The 26,898-nt window shown below is 44.1% G+C and overlaps 1 protein-coding gene across 3 annotated transcripts in view; it reads right to left on the bottom strand.

The window, feature by feature from the left end:
* Positions 1-26,898, bottom strand: part of col12a1a (collagen, type XII, alpha 1a) — a 59,036-nt gene that overhangs the window by 15,502 nt on the left and 16,636 nt on the right. For 2 of the 3 annotated variants that reach the window (XM_080850116.1, XM_080850117.1), the window contains exons 14-51: positions 25,395-25,664; positions 23,527-23,793; positions 23,015-23,207; positions 22,789-22,910; positions 20,667-20,816; positions 20,435-20,554; positions 20,097-20,261; positions 19,831-19,977; positions 18,920-19,062; positions 18,163-18,292; positions 16,817-16,962; positions 16,036-16,159; positions 15,772-15,908; positions 14,561-14,690; positions 14,198-14,337; positions 13,976-14,108; positions 13,852-13,875; positions 13,612-13,751; positions 11,449-11,578; positions 11,179-11,318; positions 10,792-10,921; positions 9,593-9,735; positions 8,055-8,184; positions 7,814-7,956; positions 7,507-7,636; positions 6,949-7,068; positions 6,624-6,770; positions 6,337-6,453; positions 5,236-5,388; positions 5,049-5,123; positions 4,823-4,962; positions 4,597-4,720; positions 4,191-4,334; positions 3,801-3,965; positions 3,666-3,704; positions 3,295-3,433; positions 1,852-1,994; positions 1,319-1,428 (exon numbers count right to left, since the gene is read on the bottom strand). In XM_080850116.1, the coding sequence (XP_080706242.1) occupies positions 1,319-1,428; positions 1,852-1,994; positions 3,295-3,433; positions 3,666-3,704; positions 3,801-3,965; positions 4,191-4,334; positions 4,597-4,720; positions 4,823-4,962; positions 5,049-5,123; positions 5,236-5,388; positions 6,337-6,453; positions 6,624-6,770; positions 6,949-7,068; positions 7,507-7,636; positions 7,814-7,956; positions 8,055-8,184; positions 9,593-9,735; positions 10,792-10,921; positions 11,179-11,318; positions 11,449-11,578; positions 13,612-13,751; positions 13,852-13,875; positions 13,976-14,108; positions 14,198-14,337; positions 14,561-14,690; positions 15,772-15,908; positions 16,036-16,159; positions 16,817-16,962; positions 18,163-18,292; positions 18,920-19,062; positions 19,831-19,977; positions 20,097-20,261; positions 20,435-20,554; positions 20,667-20,816; positions 22,789-22,910; positions 23,015-23,207; positions 23,527-23,793; positions 25,395-25,664 (5,243 nt within the window). The remainder of the gene's footprint in view (positions 1-1,318; positions 1,429-1,851; positions 1,995-3,294; positions 3,434-3,665; positions 3,705-3,800; positions 3,966-4,190; positions 4,335-4,596; positions 4,721-4,822; positions 4,963-5,048; positions 5,124-5,235; positions 5,389-6,336; positions 6,454-6,623; positions 6,771-6,948; positions 7,069-7,506; positions 7,637-7,813; positions 7,957-8,054; positions 8,185-9,592; positions 9,736-10,791; positions 10,922-11,178; positions 11,319-11,448; positions 11,579-13,611; positions 13,752-13,851; positions 13,876-13,975; positions 14,109-14,197; positions 14,338-14,560; positions 14,691-15,771; positions 15,909-16,035; positions 16,160-16,816; positions 16,963-18,162; positions 18,293-18,919; positions 19,063-19,830; positions 19,978-20,096; positions 20,262-20,434; positions 20,555-20,666; positions 20,817-22,788; positions 22,911-23,014; positions 23,208-23,526; positions 23,794-25,394; positions 25,665-26,898) is intronic. The other variant, XM_080850118.1, reaches the window with a different exon arrangement.

Raw genomic sequence — 26,898 nt, 5'->3', positions numbered from 1 at the left:
GAATCCCATACCTCAGTCATGATGCTTTCTTTCTCTGGGAAAGTGCGCACAGGGATAGGGCCACTGATCCCATAGATTTCTAAAGTTTTCCAAGTGTGTTTCAAACTATGTGGTGAATGAGTCACGACAGCACATTGCTCTATGACATGTTTATGTGAGTGAGCCTGAGGTTTCATGACCTTTGAAAGGTATGTTTTCATGTGAAATGACTTACATTTGAGCAGTGTTCCATAGTGTTTCAAAAGTGTTTTGAGGAACATCTACTAGTGTAAAAAGGTTTTAACCATACTTGTTTGACACAGTTTAGAATCTGATAACTTACAAGCATACTTACAACAGAACAAAGCCTGAAGTGTGTGATGGTGGCAAGTAATATGACTTGGTGAGCGGGCACAAACATTTTAACAAGGTGAAAATCCAAGTCAGTTAGCATAAGCATATCAATACTATCTATCACTGGCATTGGTTCTCTGTACATTTTTGGTTGGTTTGCAACCACAACGTACTTTCCGCCAATCATTATATTGCTGAAATAAAAAGTGTAATGAACATTTCTTTGATGACCAGTGACCAATTCAGTTCGAAATCTGTTTCCAACCACAGAGAAAGAAAAACAAACCGGGGATGTATTTTATTGCCTTTGCTAAACAGCCTATTAATAATCCCAAGTGATCATTCCAAAACATCCAGCTACCACTCTTTGTGGAGGACTCCCACTGTTTCCAGTGGTGAATGATTAAGAATGGCGTAACCAGATACAGCTCGTCTAAACATGCACGGATTCCCTGGAACCCCAGTGTCATTGGAACCCCGTACAGGACTGCCATTGGGACCATTGAGAGGCGCTCTATGGGCCTCAATTACTGAAAACAAACTGTTTACAGCTTGTGTTAGGTCATGGAGGTCAACAAAAGCCCTCTGACAAACAACCACATATTTATTCACTCTCTGCATTATTAATCAGAATGACTATCGACAGAACCATTAAGAATCCCAGGGTTCTTTCAAAAATTGAAAGCCAGTGAAATGTTTAAATACTTCAAGCTATTGTAGCGATTATGTTTCTGGAATACTTAAGCTAGCTGGATTTACATTCTGATATCTATCATGAGAAAATATCTGCTGATTAGAATAGAAAAATGCTCTGGACTCTCTCTGGACCGGCCCTGTAATCAGCAGCAAAAATGTCAACATGGTCCAACTATAGGAACCAATGAGGGCTCTTCCAAAGACACAAGGAAGGGAAAGACCACTTATGACTGTTTAGTCTGGTTGCAGTTATATGAAAGCATTTGAGGTCAGTTTAAATGGTGCCTACCTTGTGGAAGCTCCCATGGAAGATCTTCTTCACAGGGTCACTATCAAATGAAACTGTCTGAAGCTGACCCCTGGTGTCCTTGTTGTAAAATGAGATAACCCTGCTGGAGGCTGGAGAGAGGGAAGGGGGTATTAAGATCAGAGAAATGGTACACAAAACTAGAAGGTAACATTAAGAGAAGGCAATGCAGTGAAATGTCTGAAACAGTAACGATGCTGGAACCTTTATTTGAACGCTGCCAAGTTTGACATGGAAAGGAAAGTGCCTAAAACGTGCAGTGCAGCAGAAAGGGTCCCATTCTGCCAGTGCTAGATACAGATGCTCATTTGGAGGTTTGGAGCCCCTCCTTGAAGCAATTAATGTGAGAGATCAATGCAACTTTTGGGCCTGGGATCCATTTAAACAGCCAAACTTTCTAAACACTGTTATTTGGTATGGAGGGGGGAGGGGGTTCAGAATCTCCAGTGAGTACAGATGGTGGTCATGTTAGTTAGTGATGTACTCCACGCTAGCCACAGAAATGGGGGACCTACGGTTGAGAGTGACTCCAACTTCTGGATTGTTGTTTCCATCTGCAATTTGCCATATGTCAAAAGCTTGAGTGGGGGTGTCAGGCAGGAGACGGAGGAGCAGAACGATGGTGAACGATGGTGGCAGTCCGTCTGGGTGGATCTCCCTGGGAAAACCAGGAAATGAAAAAGTTCAGCTCTTTTCTTTTGACTAACTTTGCTGTTTTGAATGGTTCCATTGTTTGCTGAAGCAAGTAAATGATACTTCAGGGAATGTAAGACTAGAGCCTGGTGCTCCATTACTGTGCCTAGCTTTTAAATATGACTTGTAAATAAACACAGCATACATTTCAAAGTCCATAAACTGCAGACATCCATGCCTAAACTACTCTGTCCTCTGGCAGACAGAAAACCACAAGGACACATTTCAGTTTTACAAAATGCAGTGTGTGGCCAGCCGTTAGTTTCTCTCTCTTTAAATGTAAATTAAAAGCAACTGAGACTACTAAGGTATCGTTTTCAGGAGAACCAGCACAGTTAATGGATGTCCTCTGCATTGTGATTGGCAAATGCATAATCATAAGCCTGCAATCATTTTTGACATAGCTTGCATAACAGCTCCAATTGACCACAGTAAAAAGCTGAAAAATAATCACAGCTGTTGGTGGGTTGTATCTAGAAAGAGGTCCCCTGCCCAGCATGAGAGTTGGAGACCAATGGCACACCCCTTATTCACATATGGACAACCACCAGTTTCTTTTTTTGGTACATGATATTTTCTCAGTTAAATCATAGTCAGCTATGGTGTTCTCCAAGGTCCTTATTGAGTCCTTCCAAAGAGGTTCAAATCTGATGCATAAGTGACCTGGGAGGCAGATGAAGACAGAATCCCACCGTCCCCACAAATCCGAACAAAGACCCAAAATCGCTCCCAGGCTTAAAAAATTACAGCACATTAGAAGTATTTTCTCCCCTCCCTCTGTTGTGAGAAACGTTTCCATTTGTGTAGTGGCCTATACCACGCTCAAAACATAAATAATTACAAAAAACGTTTCCATTTGTGTAGTGGCCTATACCACGCTCAAAACACAAATCTTTACAGAAACTTTTCCATTTGTGTAGTGGTCGATACCACGCTCAAAACAGAAATCTTTACAGACTAATTAACAAGAGGCTGCTTTGGCCGGTAATGCTTCAGCAAGGTTCTTGTGTGACTATGAAACCTTGACCTTAACGCCCCAATGTTGCCCTTACTATGACATGCGTGGGAGTTCACATCATGGGAGCATTATATCCCAAAATCAAATCGTTTTCTCACAGTCACACATGCTTGGCTGAGCGTGTTGCTAATGTGAGTCAAGAGGACTGCAGCTGATGTTGCTCTTCAAAGGCCATTAAAAATAATGGCGAACATTACAAGAGCGTGAAGGTCTATCACTGCAGTTTCAGTGAGCACACACCACCTACTTTGTGGGAGCAGAGATGAATGCGTCCTTGTGAACTCTGTAGGTGATGAAGCTGTTGAATGTGCCTGTCTCCATGGACACTCCGTTCATGGCGGCGAATGTCTTGTCAGTTACATTGAAGGCCTCCAGCATCCTGAAACCTACAAATCACATTTCATTCAGCGCAACTTGTATAGCCCATGCTTGAGCGCACAAACGTCCTGATACAAACAATTAATGTTTACTTTAATTTGGTTTGAATATGATTAAATGCACATTAAATAATCTGTGACTTGTTCTGGGTCAAAGGTTAACAAGAATCAATGTATAGATTCCCAGAAAGAATAAAGGTGTTGGACTTTGAACGGTTGTCCTTTCTGTCCTCATTCTTACCAGGTGTTGTGAAGCCATCCAGGTAGATCAATGGGCAAGCTGAAAAGGCAGAATACAACATGGTGTGAAAAAATTCCATGCTTTCAGTGGTCATCATTGTTTTATTATAAATTAAGTAAGATGATAGGGTCTTACTTGACGTTGCAGTTTCACAGATAAATGTGATGAGATTATCCTGGATCTTTGTGAAAGCATCAAAGTCGTCGACCACAAAGACATGTCTGTCACTCGGCTTGCTTCCAATGTTTCTCAGTTCTACAACATCCACATCTGCGACTCCGATGACAAACACACTGTAACCTGCAGACAACCACAATCATGGTTAATGCTAGACACCAGCACTTACACCTTCTGAATAATAATGGAACAATGTGTGCATAACCTAGTCACACACCAGTCAAGCAAAGGCTTAATAGCAAAGCCAGTGATCAAAATGTCTTGTCAGCTTTACCATAGGTCTATGCCAATTTTATTCTTCATTTGATATATCCTTGGGATGCATTTCTGAGGATTTCTCTGACTTACCAGAATGCTGGATTTTCATTGCACTCTTCTTCACGTCATCTTGAGCACGTCCATCGGTGACAACAACCAGGACCTTAGGAACGGGCCTTCTCATGCCACTGTCTGAGGTGAAGACCTTCTCGCTGACATACTTCAGAGCAGCACCTGATCCAAACATGAACATTTACTGACTGAGATCATGGAGGCAAATGAACAAAATGAAGTTGGAACAGTTCCTGAACAGTAAAAACTATACTTCTCATTCAAGCCCTCTGGAAATGTGATGACTGGGCATGGCTATTAGTGACCTCAATGTCATGACCAAAACATTTTAAATGTATCAACAAAGAGGGCAGAGAAGCGTATCTTATGTTTAATTCTAACATTGTATTATTTGTATTTAATATCTACGCTAGTTACTTGTTACCTGTTTTAGTGTTTCCTCCTCTGTAGCGAACCAGTTGTAGAGCCGCCAGGGCCTTTCCTTTTTCCTGGTAAGTGTTCAGCTTGAACTCGGTCTTCGCCTCATCACTGTACTGCACGAAAGACACCTGTTTCCACAAAAACAAAAGTCAGCACACCGATGCCTGTTGACAGAGAGGTGTTCCTGAAGGAGTTTGGCTGAGGTGTAAATGAGGGGGTCTGCCACGCACCTGCATGCCTTCATAGTTGATGATGTCAAAGGAGCCGATCATATTGAAGACGAACTGGATGACTTTGGCGAAACTCTCATCCCCAATACTCCAGGAACCATCGATGAGGAACACCAGGTCAGCTTTGGCACCTTTGCAGACTGTGGCAGAGAAGCACATGTTGAGTTTGCTGTGCAAACACTCCACATAGATGGGAAGTTTAAACAGATGATTGTCTGAAACCTACCCTCCAGGGCACCGGGGATGGTGGGTGGTGGAGGTACGGTCGGGGGCTCGGTTGGTGCTTCTGTTGGCTTGACCACTGAGGAGAGAGCCAAAGGTTACAACATTAAGGGATTGAATCATATACATTTTAGGTATGGTGGTCAAAAAAGAGCATCGCAATCATCTGATTCGAGGGGAAACGTCCTTACGGGTTCTCTCCTTGACACTAACTCCAGGGCCCTCCAGGTTGGGGGTTTGGGTGAAGACGGTGGCATTGTACAGGGCGTCTGGAGTCAGCCCATCGAAACAGTACTGGCTCTCCGCTGCTGTAATGGTTACCTCCTGGGCGCCACTGTTGGCAGCTGTGAGAGAAAGACAGAGCAACTTTAGCTTGGGCACAGTGGAAGAGAGGCACCATAAGTCTAGGATACATCAGATAAGACTGAAGTCTTTAATAAATGCCACTGCAGTGACTCATACCTCACAGGCAATTCGCCCTTAATCGAGCAGCTGCATAATTATTTGTATTTTGGTTCATTAAGAAAGTAGTAATGACTGCAAGTGCTCTGTTTTTGCTCAACTAAACGACAATTTATATAAAACATTTACATCAGGCATATGTATGAAGAAAATGTGCCACTGGTAAATAGTATATGCGCTCTACAAATGACTTCTCAACAGAATCACTAGCAGATGATGAACAGGTACCCTATGGAGAATGAGACTATGGCGTTCTAAAGCAGTAGCCACCCTCTAACACACACAAGACTGCTTCAACTTGGCAAGCGGCTAAGCTTCCATCTGTAATTGCTACCATACTCAGACCTAAATATTCCAGCATAATGTAGCTCTATTTTACAGTTCTCCTCAAGTCTGCGAGCTAATAAGAAACAGGGGGATCTAAGCGCAGTTGAAATGAGCATAATGTTTTATTGTTAGACTTTATAACAGTTGAACCTTGAAGTTATTAGCTCCTCGATTATCTGGGCATGCAAACCAAGAACTACAGTAAACAACTGTGAGGTGGGTGGATTACTTCTGCTCCTTGGGGCATAGTACATGTCAATAAACATTATATATGCTTGGCCATGAAATGTGCACGACTGAGACAGAGAGATGGTGAGTGCAAGAGCTAATTTTGGAGTCAGTTAAGAAAACAAATTGCATTAGAGATCTAATAGCACACATGAGCTGTACTCGACATAATGAGGATATGGAAGATGGTTTTCTTTGGACTTAGAGATCTTTTAGCTCACAAGAGCTGTAGAGTACAAAATGAGGATATGGAAGATGGTTTTCTTTGGACTTACGGTCGAATGGGTTGACCTTGAGCCTGTAAGAGGTAGCTGCTCTGTGTGGTGTCCATTTGATGCAGAAGGAGTCGTACCCAACATTGTACGTCACAAGATCAGTCACATTCAGAAACACTGTAGAGAGAGATGAGACAGAGTTGGAAGTCCTCTGATAGCTCTGATTACTGATACATATATTAAAAAATATAGTTACAATAAAATGTCTCATTTCTAATTTCTGCCATAATCTGTTATTCAAATGGGAGAGAAGTTCATGTGAAAAGAGCTGGATGTGAGGTACATACGAGTAGTTCCTTGTCCAGGCAGAACTCCACTCAAGCCAGCCTCATACTGAGCGTACAGTTTCAGATCGTAAGTGGTGCCAGGCTTCAGGTTGTGCAGGTGGTAGGTGGTCACATCTCCAACAAAGGTCTCCATGGACTCATCAGTTCCTGGAGAAACCAAACATTTCACCTTGTTTGATGACACTTAATATTAACGATACTGGGATTGTGTGCAATACTGTTCTCACTTATATGACGAAATTACATTTACTACAAACACCCACTGTCGCTATTTTTTAGTTTTTTTTTTTTATACCAAAGGGATCTGGCATTAAAAAACTCTCACCTTCTGGCTGATAGACCAGTTTGTATCCCTTAACTTTGGAAGGGGCAGCGTCCCAGGACACCCTGAAGCGTGTGTACCACTCATCGGAAACACGCAGGTTCCGGGGTGCCAGCAGGCCCACTGGGAGGGAGGCATCAGAGACAGGAAAAACACAGTGAGAGATCGCCTGCAAACACTTCACTACCATTAACCTGCCCCTGGGTTCCTTCTCTCCACTCTTTTTTCTCTCCATCTGGAGAACAGCCAGTTCAGCCGCTCTCCCTGTGGAGAACAGCCAGTTCAGGCGGCCTGGCAGGGATCGCTCATGACCATGGGCAAAGACCAAAGATTGCTATCGTTTCAATAATCTGCTCTGATGTTCGCTGCCTTTTGGACTAACTGATGACTCTAATAAGACCCCACAGGGGCAACAGTGTGGAGAGAGAGCAGGAGTTCCATACATTAGAGACAGATACATTACATACTCATAACAGAGTTTATATACATATGTCTATATGTTTGCATACACATGTGTGTGCTTCAGGTATGATCAAATGCTTGAACGTATTAAGCTCCTACATGTGTGGCCATCTCCAGAGAGCTCTCCTCCAGGTCCATCGGGGTAGATGGCAACCACGTTGATTTTGTAAGGGGTATCAGGATCAAGATTGGGCAGGATTGCATTGTTCTGGTTCCCGGGGACAACAGCCTGCACAAAGAACAACAAAACAATTTTCTTCAAACCCTATACCTGGACTTGCAAAGTATTTCACCTAAACTTATGACACATCTACGATGGTGTAAACTATCAAACAGCATCAAACTGCTTTGTGTGCTGGGCTGAACTACAATGTAGCAGGCTACGTTACCCCTTGAGGCCACTTACAAATTCCTCAATGGGGTCTCCAGTGGTGGGTGCGTAGCCAATGCGATATTGTTGCACGGGCCCTTCAGCATGCTCCCAGCTGACTGTCAGGCTGCTGGTGGTCGGATCATAGACGCGGAGGTTCCTGGGCCCACTGCGTGGCACTGACACATACAAACAAAAAAACAATGTCAGTTAAGCCTCTCACTTTACTTAGTGTCGACTCTGCACCAATGGTGTGACATAAAGGTCTGCTACTTACGTGTTTTGCCATTTGAGCTCACAGCAGGGCCTTCCCCGTCGGCGTAGAGGCCAACCACGCTGACCGAGTAGTCGGTGTCTGGGCTGAGCTGCTCCAGGGGAGTGGTGAGAGTGTTCCCTGGCACCAACACCTAGAGGGAAACACCAGGGATGAGGCTCACACTCTCTCAGGGGCTCCAGATTGTTTGGCATGCTCGGGAGTATTTTAATTCATACCTATACACCGTGGGTATACTACATAAGGTTACTCAAGGGCTGTATTTAGACTCCATAGTTTATGAGGGAGAACTGGCATACATAATGGTAAAAACATGTGCTGAAGACTTTGAATATCTAACTAGACTTGCCATGTAGTTCTAGGAAGGTTTCCTGTGAGAAAATGAAAGGAAGCGGGGACCTTGTGGGGCCATCCACTCCGGCTCTGCAGCTGACCTTTCTCTGTCTCTGACATCTGTTTGTGTCGTCTCTCTGGGGATATATATCTCTTGCCAAACAGCTCGGCCTCCCTGAACAGCCACTTGTGTTACCGTCGCAAAAGCGAAAGGGAGCGCAAGTATGCCTTTGATGTGCCTCAGGACTGACAGTTGTTGCACCGAGGAACAAGTGATGAGTTGATGGTTGCCAAAAGTCCTCTGTGTTTTTTTTTGCCAGCAGGTCAGCTCCAGGCCTAAACAGGACCTTCATGCCCCTGATGACAGGAGGTGTCAGTGAACCAAAGTCTTCTGTCTTCTGCTTATCCTGTCTTTGTTTCCTACACTGTGTCATGGCTGAGAAGAAGCAGCTAGAGACCACCACTCATCTGGCCAGCGTGGAATCTGCCCCTTAACCTGTTGCATGAGGCTGAATTATGCCCTGCGTCTCCTAATTATAACCGCTAAGTGCTAGTGCTGTCCTTGAGTCTGAACACTTTTGGTGATATGTTGCAGACTTGCAATATACCCCTTTGTGCATAAGTGAGGCTGTGTTATGTGAATCGAGCTACATTGCGAAAGATGTGGAAAACTGGCTGGTCTGCTGGAAAAAGGTAAGACCAGAGTCTATCTTTTCCCCTCATGCAAAATGCTATGGCCTTGGAAGAGGCTGCATTGTGGCTAATAACGAAATAAAAAAGAGTGCACCAATGGATTGCAATGTAATGTTCTTGCGCCTTCAAATAAAAAAGTGGCCTTTTGTTCCAAATGTTTCCGACAGATGTTCGTTTTCATGCAGTGTTGAGCTACACAGTTAGAGCAGCCTGATGGGTCAGTCTGCTTTCAAAAGCGCTTTACACCCACTCTGTGGGTCACATGACCCGTCAGGACGGCAGGCCTTAACAACCGCAAACAATTTGACTAAAAGTAGAACAATGTTTTTATATGTACGACACATGTGCAGAGGATCTCCAGTCTATTTATGAGTTGAATAATGGAAGCTGTTACAATGCTTTTAGGGAGCACCTTGTAAAGGCACTTTGACCCCTGCCCTCTGACCCAGCTGCTCTGCTAAATTAGAGACTGTGGGAAAGCCTGTGGGGGCTGCAGGCAGCGGCTGGTGACTCACAGACTCCGAGGGCCGGTCTCCTCTCAGGGGGGCATAGACCACGCGATACTGCAGGACCTCACCAGAGGCAGCCTCCCAGCGTGCATCCAGGCTGTTTGTGGTGGGGTTGTAAACCTGGAGGTTTCTGGGAGGGGAACGTTCCACTAAAAACAAAGACAGAGATCGAGAGAGAGAGAGAGAGAGAGAGAGAGAGAGAGAGAGAGAGAGAGAGAGAGAGGGAGGGTTGTAGAAAGTGAGAGTTGTCATGCACCATTAATTATACACACAAACAGCACTCTTGAGAATAACGCTGATTAGTTACAGCTCAGAACCAAGATGCTGAAAATGAAAACAGACAGGGATTCTAACCTAAAAGTTACCTGGTATATGTAAACTGTATTTTTCACCACAAAATGTAATTAAAAAAAGGTTTTACCACCTTTGGTTAAAATTGCCTTTAAACTCATTGCCAAGGATCACTGCCATGTAATAAAACCATGAAATACACAATCAAGGGTCTTTTCAACCACATCAGATGTTTAAAACCTATGGTGTAAGTGATACAGAATGCCTCATTGTTTACCGCTATTAAGAATGGCAAGATGCCAAGAAGAAAGCCTACACACTTGAATAATAAGGCCATAAAACAATTAAAATCACAACAGCCTATTCTTTCCCAGTCAGGCTTATTATATATATATATCAGAAGGCCTGTGGCCATTTAGGACGGCATACATGCAACAGAGGCATATTGCTAACATAGCGACATCACTGAAGGACAAAATGACCCCAAAGACCCCTGAAATGAAATAGCCTTTTGTTGAATTCTTCAAGGGGAGCAATGGGTCAAAAGCAATAAAAAAGGCCCCCTGTCATGACTGCTCTTTCCTAAATGGAAGCCGATTACTCACATCTGCCTCCGACGGCAATGGCATCACTACCAGTCATTACACCCCATAAACGGAGCTCATTAAGTCCAGACTGGAGACACTTTTATAGGGTTGCTAACACGTAGGCATGGTACCCTGGGTAATCAATCCGCTGGAGCTGGAGCTGACTCATGCTTAGATACAGGGCCAGATCTGAGCTCCTACTGACAGAGGCAAACCCTGCAGGCTACCTTGGAAACAGGCTGCATGCTTGGGGTGCAAAACAAAGAAATGCTTGATTGGATGACATGTTATCTGGATTCAATGTGTGTATTGAGAATTTGGACTTACATGTCTTTCCGTTCTCAGACATTCGCTTGCCCTCTCCCTGAGGGTACACGGGTGCCACGGTGACGGTGTAGAGGGTGTCGGACATGAGGTTCCTCAGAACGGTGGTGGTTGTATTACCAGAAACCTGAGCCTTTAGGAGCACCAAGAAACCAAAACTCTCATCAGTCTCCTACTGCACAGTGTAGTACACATAATGTATTAATGCTGGATCATCTATCAGACACAGACATCATCAAAAGGTTGTGCCACTTACACACTACAACTGTAACTTCAAGGAACTACTCAACCAGAACAAAAGTTCAGACATCAAGAATGACAATTGCATAACCAACACCATGACATACATTTTATTGTATCAAGTTTTTTTTGTTAAGACTTGTGTCCTACCGTTTCCTCAACACCGCCTGCGGCAGGTACGTAGTAGATCTTGTACTGGCGGACATTGCCCTCGGCTGCCTCCCAGCTCACCTTCAGAGAACTGGTGGTGGGGTCTGTGACCTGAAGGTTCCTCACTCCGCCCAGAGGCTCTGCCCAAGCAACCATCGAACACACACAGTCTCAAACACTCAACCGCGGTGAAATGTGAGATAAATAAAAGACATCACAAGCCTTATTATCCAGCATGCCAGTCTGAGGACTCCTTGGCTAGCCACTCACTTGTGGTTCCTTCTCCATTTAAGTCCAGGGCTTCTCCAGTGCCGTAAACAGCTGTCACCGTGAGAGAGTATGTTGTCTCTGGAGTTAGTTTCTGCAGCGTCACTGTGTTCTTCTTGCCGCCGATTTGAGTCTAGGGGGAGGAAAATCAAAACGTTGAAGAAGACCTAGGCAGAGCATCAAATTTCATAACACAATCGGCAGAGGGGGATTTAAATTTACATAGATGTCACTGGCCAGTTTATACAGTACAACTACACTGATAAATCACTCCATGGTTTGGAGTCTTGTAAATATATATCTATTGCCATGTAATGTTGTAAGAAGAAAGAAATACAACTGTGGCATCAGAGGGTCTACTGTACACATCAAACTGGGTAAACATGAAATGGGCTCTCAGGCTCATGACATACACACAAGAAACACTTCAAGAAAGCCCTCTGTCCAATCAACAGCACCATCAAACAAAGCCGACATTTAACTGAAAGTTTGGGAAATAAACCCTGCAGAACATGATTGCATATTAGTTTCCAAGGCTAAAATAACACAAAAAGCATTTTTGACTCCAAAGATACTAACATTTATATGAATGAATGTACAAAATCTATTATTTTTTTTAAATGGCCATGTGCTAAAATATTGTTCAAATGTCTTATTCTGATTGATGCTACAGGCCACATCCTATTCCAATATAGCTCAGAGGTGAATATGCCTCAAACAACAAATGTGACAAAGGCAACTTCAAATGGACTCCATATGCTTATTCCGTTGATGATTAAACACTCGAATTACCAAAGTATGCAAACTTGGCTTTGCCACTGTGAAAACTGAATTAATTGAGCTATGAAAAAAAAAACACTGTGAACATACTGGGATCTTAAAAAATCTCTGTTGTCCAAGGATGCAAAGAACACTGTTGCATTTTTGTTGTTCCATTAAGAAAGAGGATCTCAGTCCACTAATGGCCAAAACAGTTGGAAGGATTGTCAAAAGCTTGAGAGCGGGATTTACTGCCCAGCCTCTGGCTACAGGACAGACACTGTTAAAAAAAATAAAGAACACAAGGTCGCTACTATACACAGATGTCTGGCCTAGAAAAAGAGAAACAGGCTGACTGGCCTTGTGTGTGTGTGCGTGCCTGTGTGTCTGCGCATGCAGTTGTGTGCACACAGACATGAGGGGAGGGCTGTATGTGTGTGTTCAGGAGGCGGATGTCACTCTTTGCCAGCTCTATCATAAAGCGACCAGTCAGAAAATCAGTGGAGAGTTTAACTTGGGTGAGACAGTGAGAATCTTATCAGCAGACACTGGCAAGCTCTGACAGAAGTGGTCTCAAATCTTTCCAGTCAGTGCTAACCTGATTTTCATCGCCTGATGTACAAGGTGTGTGGATGTGTGTGTGTGTGTGTGTGTGTGTGTGTGTGTGTGTGTGTGTGTGTGTGTGTGTGTGTGTGTGTGTGTGTGTGTGTGTGTCTGTGTGTGTGTCCTCTCTCTGAAGCAGAGCTTTTCCAACAAATTGGAAATAACAAGAGCTCCCAAAGCCCTGCTATATGTGATGAAAGGAACGATGAAAGACCAGAGGACTTGGCTCGCTGCTTGGAGCCATAGTCCAGCTTTCCAGCAGTGTCTCAGTGTTAAGCAAGCAATTTCATCAATGCAGTCTGCTGATGGCTATCGTGACAAAAAGGGTTTCCTCTCATTTAGATGGGAAAACATTCCAGTTCCGAAACACCATGGAAATTCTGTGTCAACAAATAGCTAACATATCACTGAACATTATATGAGTCACATGACAGCATGCAATACAAATATCAAGGAGAGGGAAAACATGCCTAACTTATATGGCAAAAAAGTTGTTATCAAAATATCCAGATTCGAAAATGGACCGTAAAAAGTACTGTAAGTGCTGTCCAACTAAACTGTGGAAAGAATGAAAAAACATCTTGAAGGGAGCCAAGAATGGACAAAAATATCCAGAGATAAAGGCAAGCCTAAGTGGATTACTCCTAATACATTCACCAACTAAAAGATAACACTGTGTGCAAGGTTCTGTTCAAAGTCACACTTCCATCATTTGATTTGCTCAGTGACCTCTTCCTCTGAGACGGTTTCTAGGATGCTCTGGAAGACCCCCCACTTGTGGAGAAAGATCTAATTGGTACTTACTGACTGGGTCTTGCCGCCTGCGACTGGTACATATGTGATCTTGTAATTCTGCACACGGCCTGGAGCGTGGTCCCATCTCAGACTCATAGAGGTTGTGGTTTCATTGGATACCAGCAGGTTTGTAGGTGGTCCAGTGGGGGCTGGGGAAGAGAGAACAGTCAGTCATATCGGTTACATCTTTATTGACCTCTCTGCATTGTATTGAACCCCTAATTAATTTACGATGAAATGACCACTTACCTGGGGTAATGACGATCTTTGGCACTATGGAAGGAGAGAAAAGGCAGAGCCATAATTAGGGATATTAGCACACAGGCTTGATTACACCGTTTAAACTGTTTAGTCAAATGTTGGGGTTTCTTACGGGTTCGCTGCCTGCCAAGCAGGTCCTCGCTCTCCGACTCGTCTGGGTAGATGGCAGTCACAGACACATCATACGGTGTGTCCGGCTCCAGGAGCTCCAGCACTGTGGTGGTGTCGTCAGCATTCAAGATGTCCTTAAAAACAGAGGATGACAGATGGATTACCAAACCTGTTAGGCTGAATGCCAGTCATCTGAACACTAGTTTCAAGCTCAGGTGCTTACTTGTTGGAAGTTCTGCTCGCTTTGCTTTTTCCACATAATGCGATACAGAGCAACATCAGGTGCTCCATGTTCCCAGTGGACCCTGAAACTGGTCTGGGTCACCTCAGAGAAGCGGAGGTTTTGAGGTGCAGGGACAACATCTGCCAAAATGAGAATAAAGTTGTAATTCAAATTTGTTACGTGATTAATCCATTGACCTGGACATAAAAAGATTGCCATATTGATGTGTCGAGCTTTATAAATGAAATCAAGTTATTCACAAACAGTACTATAAGTTAGGCCTTGTGTGTGTCTAACTGAAAGGTGTGCGGCAAATCTCAACACAGAATTAATTCCACGTTATGTGGAAAATAACCCCCTTACCAGTGATGGCTTGGTTTAGCATGGGGCTGCCAGTTCTCGAGTCGTACACTGGAGTAACCGCAACATCATATTCTGTTTGAGAGATGAGGTTGTCCAGGAGTCTTGTTGTCACATCTCCTCCAACTTCAAGCTGAAAGGAAAGAAATAGTCACTATAATAGAAAAAAGCTTCAACTCCCTGCTATCCTTTGCATTGGCGCTAACTTGCTCTGACATTGTCTAAGAAATTCTCAATAAAGCAATCAGCTTTATAGGTGATATTAGAATGGTGGGTGACGTATTTGCTCATTCATATTTTGGGAGAAGGAACATAAAAAGTCTGGGTCAAAGACAAACATCCACTTAAACTCTTGCTATGGAAATACCAAATGTCTTGTAAATATGCCATACCTATCTCTGTCAAAGTTCTAGGCCCATCGAGCTAGACAGAAACCTGGACTAAACGGTAATGCAATATGCTTGAAGTTGTAAATCCACAGGTGTGGCCTCTCTGGACTGAAGAAGCGCTTCCTGTTTCCACCGTGAGCCATCGAACCAATAGCACATCATCATCCATCAGGTAACAGGAAACTTTGCCAGTTTTGGGCAGTCAGTGTCTTCTCAAGATCATCTTGTAGCCTCAATACACCTGGGTCTCCCAGCGTGTGTTTATTTTATCTCCAGCTCGCCAACAAATTACACTTCCAGCCGCAACCACGCCATGATTTATACCTCAGGATGCGATGCAGGAACTTGGCCAAACCTTCCATCGCCAGAAAACTTCAAAAATTTCCAAAGCTCTCAAAACACAATGCATATGTCCACACTAAACGGGTATTGGATGGATAGTGGACGTCACATCTAACGCAGATTATTTTATAAATACTAAGAAAAATATCTCCTGAACACACTAGGTCATGTCTGTTGTCTCCATATCCATCTTCCAGCAGATGCTCAATCATTTCCCACCAGTCCTTCTGTCTGTCTCTTTCTCGCTGCACAGAAGTCTCGGAGAGTTGCCCATATAATCTTCCCACCAGCTGCTCTTCCATCCATCCACTCACCGCAGAAGCCACGGCGATTAGCCCACAGAATCCATATCAATCAGCGATGTGTCTCTGTTTTGGTGGGCAGCCCAGCATGTTACGCATACAAACACGGAGCTTTCCGGTGCATCGTGTCCCACTAAAGTGAACTGGAGAAGGCACTGGAAGTACAGGGGTGAGGTCTTACCTCTTTAGCGTCAGAGTCCTCTGCCTTGTAGGTGATGATGTACTTGCGCACGGGTCCAGGGGCCGCGTCCCAGTTCAGGAGCATGGCGCTATGAGTGACGTCTGTGATCCTCAGCTCTCCAGATGGGGGCATGGGCACTGCGGGGAAGAAAGGGATAGAGCCCAGTGGAAGAGAACACAAAACAAGAGAAGGCCAGAGAGATTAGGATCAAGGAGTGGGGAGTGAGCCAGTCTCGGCGGGGTCACAAGACCTATCTCCACGTACGAGTTACACCCTGATCTGTCAGCGGTTGGCTGACTGATTGGCCGTGCAGGGCGAAGACGGAAAGTGTGTATGCCGTGTTGGGGATCAGCTTCTTCAGCTGGATGTCCGTCTTTTTGGTCCGTATCTGGGGAAGCAACCAGGAGAAAGTGCATTAGACGGCCATGTCAGTGATGTCAGGAAGCAGCACGCTAAAGCGTCCTCTTGGGTTTGGGTTAGTTCCCCTCACAGTGTTTTCCAGAACAGCGGGTGGGCATCTGCAGACACAGTGGACAGACATAGAGGCTGTTCTTAAACACCTGTTTTTCCAGAGCTAATGAACCCCTCGGCCTGTGTCCAGTGGACATGAATTGTCTGCCAACACTGACTAAGACACTTCACTCACCGAAATACTATATATCTCATGTCTCTATTTTAACATAAGACATGATTATGACTGGAAAATAGAACATGAGCAGGCTTAAATGAGCGAATTACTTTTGGACCCTTTTGTTCTGGCCTTGAGAAGAAAGCTACACATCGCACATAAACATATACACATACTGCAAACTTGGGCACAAACAAGACATATCATGTGACAAAAAACCCCAGACCATAAAATACCAAATAGCATCTAAAAATGAGCCATGTCTATAGCACTACTTTTCCTTTCAGGATCTTGTCCCTGATATGTCAGACACCTCATAATACCCTAAATAACCCATGAGGGTATGACCTCAGAGTGGTCATCTCAGAGACCCCTTCCCCGCCCTCTGTTCCCTGAGGGTGTTCAGCATGTACGTACCTCTGCCTCACGTGTTGGTCTGCTGGCGTTTAGGGCACTGTACAGCAGCATGTATCCTGAGGCGCCGGGGGCAGCCTCCCACTTCACTCTCATGGTGGTGGCGCGCTGGTCGTAGACGGTCATTTTCCGCACCGCATTAAGACCCACTGCAGAGGGGGGGACAGGCTTTTTCTCTCGTTTCGTGCTCTCCTCGATATTCTAGCTGGACACCCTCGGGAAGGAGCGCAGGCACCGAGGGACACAAGGCACGCCATTCACAGACGGGTGATGGCCACACGGTGAATGGATGGCACATGGCGGGCATCAGGATGCCACAGTGATGGGGTGAGCACACTGGATGATGGCAAAGCATGATGGGACAAAGAGCATGATGGACAGCGTGATGAAGAACATGAGGGAAGGCGGGGGACTGATGGACAGCGTGATGATGAACAAGCCAACGGACAAAGGATGGGATGGTGCTTCTCCAGAACATCTTGCTCTGTCATGCCTCACATCCATGTCCAATGAATGAATGAATGAATGAAGAAGCTCGTCATGACTCGACAAGTTCTGGTACGACTGCAGACATTGTGCACTAGATTGAGCATCACATCACATCAGTGCAAAACACCCTCAGGCATGAATGTCATGCCCATGTGACAGACTGCGACACCATGCAACAGTGGCATGCACAACATAAACACGTTTCAACAATGTATTTTTCTGTTACAATCAAACAAAAGCTGCCAGACGTCATGTTAGGTTTAGGCATTTGCAAATATTCGTGTTGACAAACGCACACAGTAAAAGCACAAGCACACACACACACACACATATACCATACTGCCAAAGGACAAAACAGGTTATTGTTTTGTTCAATTTTATAGAAATGTATACTGTACAGCAGAAAAGTCTGGGAAGGGCTGAAATCCTCTGAAAAAAGGGTACATTGCAAGGACAAGAAGAGGTCCTTTTGGAAATGGCTTGGCTTGAGTCAATGCCAGTGATTACGCCAGTTCTGGCCAATAAATGCCCAGCCCAAAGTTTGCTGCAATCACTATGCATGACGGAAATATATTTTCCGGTGATCCAGCTCTATTCATGTTACCATATGTCTTATTTCTCCAACAACAGTTTTGCCAACATTAATAAGGCCAATGGATTTGTAATACTGGACTGAACAATCACATGTTTATCTGGGTACTGCACCTCACTTAATTTAAGAACATCTGTCAACTGCTTGTATTGGGTTGGAATTTGCATTCTCTCATCATTCTACTCCTGAGAGGGCGGGATCTGGATGGAAAGCACCAGAACACTAAAGACTGTGGTGAAGGGGAGTGAGAATGAAGAGAAGAACTTACGAGTGGTCTCTGTGCCCTTCAGAGGTTCACTGCTCTCCTCCCCGACCACGGCGTAGACAGTGACCAAATACTCAGTCAGTGGGTCCAGGCCCTCAAGAACAAGTGTGGTCATGGTACCATCCACAAACACCTACAGATGGGAGACAAGGCCAAATGAGTCATTAGTTTTAACTGTGGGAGACCACATTGAAAATGTTCTTTTCTGGAAAACTCCATTGACCACTGTGGGATGGATATTCTGTCCCACAGTGATTACCAAAAAAGTCAACACTGAAATGCAAACCCAGCACATTAGCCAGCCTTTGAATCATACAAATGTGTTTTAAATTTGGGCTTGCACTCGTGCCGAAGCAACTGTGATCAAAAAGAGCGTGCTCCAACAAGTTACTATTCATTTTTAATGTTTAAACAATGATGAAATGTCATACAAACCACATAGAATCTACACACTTAATAAAGAAAACTACATCTTGGCCTTCCTTAGTTATAACAATGACAAAGCCAAGTTTCATGTCCAAAAGGCTCATGCTTACTTTAATGTTGGTGTTCAGCTAACTATTGCTGGAGCAGAAGGAGCAAGAAATGAACAGAGAGTTCCACATTCCACAAAACAGCTGGAAATCCCCCATAAACACTAATACATCTACTAGTAGCAGCTCTGATTATTGCTTTGGCCCAGGTGGATCATGCACGGCAAACCCAAATGAAAGATGATTGTTTTGTATGTCCTTGGAAACCAACTGTGTCCTAACGATACCTGTTGAGCTTGTGTTCCAGCTACAGTTATGTACTCCACACGGTACTTCTCCACGGGGCCATCGGGGGCAGTCCAGGTTGCGCGGAAGGAGTAGTGTGTCACCTCCGAGGTCACAAGGTCAGTAGGCCCCGCCAGCCCACCTCCTGAGGGGGGATCATATGATGAGGTAATGAGGAGAGGTTGCATGCCAGACGTTCTCCTAAAGTCTTAAGACTGCGGTGTTTGGACTTTCAGTAAAGGCACTATGTCTTTGTTAAAACATAACCTTAAATCTTCACAAAAGTATGAGAGAACTAAGGTGTAATTTTAGTTGTTGACTTCTACTTAGTGACACATTTCAGTAATTGACGTCAGCATAGTTACCCTACCTACTGGCACAACTATTGACTACTTCTCAATGCTACATTCTAGTATCTAAGATCCAAGGTGACTGCCTGGGGGCCTAACTCATGTAATCTCATAGCATAGCATCAGTTTTCATCACAGACTTATCTCATAGCATAGCATCAGTATTCATAACAAATTTATCTCATAGCATAGCATCAGTATTTAATACAGATTTATCTCATAGCATAGCATCAGTATTCATAACAGACTTATCTCATAGCATAGCATCAGTATTTAATACAGATATTCATAACAGACAGCTATTCTACGTATAGACATAGAGGCACGTAAGATCTGATGAACTTCTACAAGAAATCAAAGTGGGTGGTCTGGCCTAACCAGTTTAGTACATTACTAAATAATCATTATGAAACCCCTGAAGGGGGTGAACACTAATCTAAGATCCAATGTGCAAATAATCTGTGAGCAGATTTGGAAAAAGTTGCTGAAAAAGGGGAAGGAGAGAAAATAAAAGAGATTCTCTGATGGTAGAAAAGTAGTAAAGTAGACTTCAGATAACTTACCTGGGCCCTTCACACTGTTGCAAAGATTGTCGGAAAGGTCATCGACAATGTCCAGCAAGAAGGAGAAGTCATTCACATTGTACATGTGGATCTCATCAGGATCTGAGGCAATGGACCTCAGCTCATTCTCATCAGCGTTCTTCACACCTGTAGACCAGGGCAGCATACATATATCAACCTTGCAGCCTTGTTTACAGTCTTCTGGCTTATTTCAGTGACTTTCATTTAACAAACACAGTTTTATTCTCATTCACACAATGACTTACCGACAGCATACAACTCAATGCCCTGATCACGCAGGTTCTGAGAGTTGACAATAATATCATCCTGCGACTTGCCGTCAGTGACCAGCACTCCAATTTTACGGGCTTTTTCACGCATTCCAACATTGGCTTTGAAATTGTTCTGGAGAATGTAGTTCAAAGCCAAACCTGTGAGGAGACAGAAGATGTACGTCCATGTTGATTGATAACCTCTGACGTAGGACATTTTTATGCCATGGAATTTGCCTCGATAGTTGTATTAGCAATAAATGTCAGAATGCATTTTGGTTTAATTCTACCAGGATTCTTAAACATCTTTATGATGTTGAACCTCAGAGTACCTGTCAGAGTGTTGCCTCCCTTGTATGGCAGGTTAGCCACAGCATCCAAAAGCTCAGTTCGGGTCTTGTGTGTGTTCAGGTGCCACTCAGTCTTTGGGTCTCCACTGTACTGAATCAGACCTAGAAATGGACCAAAGGTGAGTATTAAGGCTAAAACACAGGGGCATATCTAGGTATAGACAGTCCACAATAGTTGGTATTCAGTAAATCTAGTTATATGTGAGAACCTTACCAATCTGGACACGGTCTGGGCCAATGTCAAAGACGCCAACCATGCGGGCTATGAAGGCACGGATGGTTTTGAAGTTCAGGCGCCCAATACTCCAAGAACCATCCACCAACAGGATTAGATCTGCCTGGGCTGTGGTCTTGCATGTCACATCTGCGTCACCAAAAGATATGCTATTAGAATCAGAGCCAAAAAGAGATATACAGTGGCTGATTGGGCAGCACGGAAGAAATTGATTGATGAAATGTGACAAACAGGAAGTGTAGGAACATAAAGAGTGACTGAATGGGATGAAAACAGCATAGATTTGAGGAGAAAAGTCAAGGCAAAGCATCAAACACTTTGACACACAAGACTTTAGGCGCCACTTTATTTGAATATTTGAACAACATTTAGTTTACACTAATTTTCCTCATGCACAAAATCCACAGCGAATTTATTCAAAGGCGCAACGTCAAATATTTAATTGTGCCTTTGTCTGATTCTTCTGAACGATCGTCCGTTTCTGTTGCACAACAAAAGAAGCCCCCTTGACATGTGATATACGAGGCTCTCCTCTATGCCAATTATGGTGCATTCCTTCATCCGGCTCTTGCCCCACTTTTTCCAGACACCTGCACGAAGAGGGGAGAGGAAGGGGAGGGGGAGAGGGAGGAGGAGGGGGAGGGAAGGGGGCAGAGCACCACCCAGCAAAAAGGCTTTTTTTTTTTTGAAATCCCGGCACAGATGTGCAGACATGCAGACATTGCATAATCGTCGCTGTCCTGCAACTGAAAACAGGGTTACATGACATCTGATTTACTGCCTTTCACTGGTTAGAGAAAAGAGACGCAAACCCAACTGAGGAACATATGCAGAGAGAAAAAACACAGCACATCAACCCATGTGAAGGTCTTGAAGTGTGTAAAAACTTGTGTCTGTCAGACACGATTCTGATTGAATTACTGAGCACATTACTAAGACACAGAGGAAGATTAATGGAGCAAAACAGATGTTTGTCCTGTGCAAAAGTGTGTAGCCCCTTCAAAAACTTGTGCTGCTCGAATGCATTTAACAGTAATAATGCCTTTAAACTGTGTCACTGGTGCATTTATGCTTTCACTAGTAATTATCTGGCTGGGATGAAGAAATGTTGTGACTGAACCTGCACATACAGTAGTTTGATGATTATTTGAGTATTACAAATCCTCAAGTCTGGCCATATATTTCTTTAATAAGAAAATATCTCATCCAGGCTCCATGAATTTTGGGGTTTGAGTTATTTAAGGCTCACTGTTCCAGTAACCTGAAGTAATGATTTACTTGACTCATAAAGAATCATGAAACACCTGCTTCAGCGCTGGGGTGTTGAGATATCTTTCCAAATATTCATTCTCGTACTGGGCTTTCCCTAACTAACAAACAGATGTCAGACAGATCAAAACTAAGACCTCTTTGTGAGTGCTATCATCAGCAGATGTTATATGCATGCCAGCAGAAGTATAAAAATACACTAAAAAGCCCATAACTGGTCTTTTGTAATTAAAATAAGAAAAAGAATGTTATTGATGAAACCTTCTGTTTGGAGCTCTAGACTGCTCTCTCACATCTGCCCAGGGCAGACAAGGCCGGCCACTGAATCTGCTCTCAATTAGAGACGGAATTCCTTCCCTGACAATCCCTTTGCAGTCCTCCGTCTGACGCGTCACATTTTCCCCACCTCATGCTCTCTCTCTCTCTCTCTTCTGTGAGCTCCAACTCACCGATTGTAAAACATTAGTAATTATGAGCAGACCATTTTCTGACAATTGAGCACTTTTAGGTTCAAAAGAAGTCTACGAGTGCGTGATTAGAACTTGCACTTGCAATGTGGATTTCCCATTAGGTCTACTTGTTCGTGACACCATCAGCTCTGAGGAAAGCCTTTCAAATAATCAGTTTTTCAGTGAAGGAATACAATGTGCTGATTGTTAAATATGTTAAACAAATGGTCAGTGCCATGTGACAGAACTCCCAATGGAACTTGACTGTGGTTATAGCATCCTAGCGCTAAAGGAGGAGCAGAGGCTTTGCTATGGACATCTCAATATGGACGACATGGGTCTCTGTGTGGGCGTGAGCAGGACCAAGCACCGTGGGGCATTACCTGGGGCGTAAAAGGGTATCTCAGGTGCATCAGAGAGAGTTGTCTTCTCCTCTCCAGCCAATGGCATGCTCTGCCCTCCTTCAAACATGCCAATGACACTTACATTGTATTGGGTTCCAGCCCTGAAAAAATATTAAACGTCAGTGGCCAATTTGCTGCAATCCAGTGCATGACTATAATGACTAGATATTCATGCAGTCTAGCATAAACCTAGGATGTGAAGTACCTCAGTTCCTCCAGAACCACTGTGTTGTCATATGGTCCTACAAGAAGCTCTCCCAGGTCTATGTCATCACCAATGGGATGGAAGGTCACTTTATACCCTTTCACATTCCCTGGGGCCGCGTCCCAAGTCACCCTGAAACTGGTCCTAGTGGGTTCAGATGTCTGCAGGTTTCTAGGAGCTTTGTATGGGGACACTGGAGGGGACAAAACGGTCACAAAAGTGGAATATGTGACTCTTTGTCAAAAACGTAAATCATACATAAGCACCTTCTGTACGTGTTTCAACATAGATATCTATTCATGATGTATTGTGCGAAAACAATGAACTGAATGCTATGTAACGTATTGCAACAACAAACTCCATTTGAAAGATTTTGTATTGCATTTTGAACTGGCAATCTGATAAAACTGTCATTATCTCCATGACCTAACCACACCCCCCACCCACCGCATCAAAGCCTTATTAGCACTGTAGCATCAGTAACCCATGTGTTTAATTATGGACCAACGTACGTGTCGTTCCTACTCCTTGCCTTGCTTTTCCTTCTCCTTGCCTGTAGACAGGCACCACTACGATGTCGTAGGTGGTCATGGGCGTCAGGCGTCTGAGGACCGTGGTGGTGGTACCTCCTGCCGTCTTGGTGGCCAGCTGGCGGCCTCCGATCTGCGGCTTGTACGTCAACCGATAGTTGACAACATTGCCTGGGGCTGGCTGCCACGTCACACGCATGCTCTTCTCCGCCTCCTCCGACACGGTCAGCACCTTGGCAGCGGCGGACACTGCGAATGTGAGGAAAGCACCGCTATTAGACACAGAAATGACAACCTCTTCGGGATCAGTGGGTCTTTCATAAAACAACAAGTTCATTTGGACAATGTGAGAGGAAAACAGGAGGTCTCTCTAAATCGTGTGAAATTAAGCAATTGGAAAATGTAAATCCCCTAAGTTCACTCTGAATACATTTTCCACACTTTGGGGCGCACGCATCCGCCAAGATAGATCTATTTAATTCCATGCCGGATGTGAAAAAAACCATGTTGAGACAGTTGATTTCAAAGCCAAACACAGACATTCTATGCTTGCCCACAAGGTTCTCTTTCCATATTGCAAGCCACACTATGGTATTGGCAGAGGAAAGTCAAGAAAAAACACTCATGAAGATCCTTGGAACATCATTCCAAATCTGCTTTTTTTCTTACATGAATGAAAACCATGATGCCTAAGTTTTCACAGTGACCTGACTGAAATAAAGCAACCATATGAGTGGTTTCAGGCAGTAGAGACCACGAGTATAAAACATACAACCCCCATGAGGTGCACTCAGGTTGTTTTTCTGTTTAAATTGCACTCTGCCTGGTCGCTGGTTGACACATTTTTCCGTTAGCACATTTTGTCCCAGTAACCAGTGCATAAATTCCCAATTCCGAGTCAGTTTTAGCGCAAGTGTGTGCTTTTCTCATTTCGAACGGAGAAATAATACACCTCCACATTCGACCCCACTACCCCCAAATATGTCTGAGACCCTCAGCCACCTGATAACAGAGAACAGGTGTGACACACTACGTCATTGCCCCTGCAAAGTTTTTTTTTCACACAAACATCACACATTCTTACACAAACACACACACACACACACACACACACACACACACACACACACACCTCAAAAAGAACAGGACCTTGCAGCGGCATTTCTAAACGAACAGAAAAATCCCCCGCCAACATAGATGACGCCAACCGTGCTTAAAAGAAAGAAGTCATAACTGTCACCTATTTCACTTTTTCCACATAAAGCCTGGCATGAGGCTGACATTTATGTCTTAAAGGTCCTTGTTTTCTGCATTCCTGTAAGTCTCAAGAGACTATGTTTCTTTAAAGTAGGTTAGGATATAGTCATTTACTCTAGTATATACAACTCTTAGCACACATCACTAGTGCTTGTGTAGTGATGTTTATAAAGTATTTAATCCCAATTAGCTCTCTTCAGTGCCCTGGATGTTGTGGATAATCAGTATCAAACTAGTACTGTAGGTACAGTAGTAATACTAAAGTACTTTAAGTACTAAAAGTACAAAATGTTTTTGTCACAAGCCACATTTAAAGATTAAATGTTTTTCATGTTTGCTGTGCAAACAACACACGGAATTGACTCACATCATTACCATGACAACACATTTCTGATATACTGATTTTTTCCAACTTGTAAATGTCTATATCCCATTTGGAGCAGTAGAGCATTTTCACATTATACATTTCAGTTTTTTTCTTTTTTGCTTTCAGGACTGAGGTAACCTGGGGACGGGAAAAACCCATTTGAAGCAACAAGAGGTAGAGGGTCTCGGCACCTGGTGGAGACATTATGAGGGAGGAATGAGCTTACCATCTGTGGTCTCCTCTCCCACCAGAGGCTCCCCCTCTCCGTGGCCATAAGCTGCGTAGACAGAAACCATGTAGCGGGTCTCTGGCGTGAGACCGTCTAGCACCGTGGTGGTCACATCTCCGGGGACCGTCTTCTCACCCGCCTCATCAGTGAAAAGGGATTTCCAGGTGACCCGGTAGCGCCGCACGTTGCCAAGGGCCGCTGTCCAGGAGACAGCAAAGCTGGTGTCGGTAACGTCTTTCGTGACCAGGTCCTTCGGGGAGCCAAGTTCTGCATGGGAGAATGAAGAGAGGTTAGAATGGAAGAATTAATTCCCCGTCACACATAGATAAATATCACATGACAGCTAGGATCAGGGAGCCAAGCAAGCAGTCTCGGCTGACATTTGAAGCAATCAAACTCCATCTAGAACAATCCCTTAATTTCTTTGCGGCGAAGCAAAGATTCAGCCCAGTCCAGACAGAACTGCACCAAAGCCCCTGACAGGCGGACTTCTCATCCTGCTTAACCCTTTGGGCCCTTTTGGGCTTGAAGAGATTGACTCTGTCCATAATCAGGCAGCCCTGACAGAGGGAGCTGCAAAATCCATCAATCTGTCAGGCATCTCGGGAGTCTCTCACTATTTTCATTTTTCCATCAGGCACGTAACCCGATCTACTAAATGCTATTTTCAAAAATTGCAGATGGTGCGCCCTCTTCCGCACTCTAGGGAGAGGGCTGAGGGGCCAGCAGAGAAGGAATAATGGGACGTGAAATGGTGGGCGACCAGTTTTGCGGTGGCGCTGATGACGCCCATCCAGGCAACGCTTGGCAGCACCAGACGGGCTCCCTCTCTCTCTCAACACTTCATCCAAGTATGCAGATAGGCCACATGGTGGCTACCTGTCTACGGCTTGCCTTGCAGCCTTAGGATGTGGTCTGGCTCCCTCGTTTAGTTTTCCACTTGTAGATGAAATGTTGATTCAAGTTGCGGGGGCCACAATGCCAGTGACTGTGACTCCAGAAACTAGTCAAAAAGACCACAAGACTAAGATCAGAGAAAACGTTACTGAGTGCACACAGTTTCTTTCCTACCCGAGTCTGAAGTTGTCAATTCTCAACTACAAATCAAGAGGCAGTCTTACGTAATATATCAAGACATACAGTAAGCTCATGAAACAGCACCATCATTAATTTTTAAATTCACTGCTGACTATATTATGCATTTCAGTAACCTAACTAGTTCATACGTGTTATATGTCTGTATTTCTCTACCTAATACAGATGTGGAAATGGATATTTATTTAAGGATTTAGTACGTGTCAAACTTCCTTCAAGGGAATGAATAACGTTAGGAGAAGATCCGGATACCAAACTCTATGAGGAATTCCAGTCTTTTGAGTGCCTGTCTAATATATTGTGCCGTGGTAACAGCAGTTTCCAAGTGGACTTGATCCAGGGAACGCCTCCCCTGCCAAGCTCTTAGAACTGAATTTACCGACGATGCACAACAGGGACCAGATCA

Source organism: Sprattus sprattus (genome assembly GCF_963457725.1).
Source record: "Sprattus sprattus genome assembly, chromosome: 13".
NCBI classification, from domain to species: Eukaryota; Metazoa; Chordata; class Actinopteri; order Clupeiformes; family Clupeidae; genus Sprattus; species Sprattus sprattus.
Note: the sequence above shows the minus strand (reverse complement) of the source record. Positions and strands in the feature narration are given on the sequence as shown.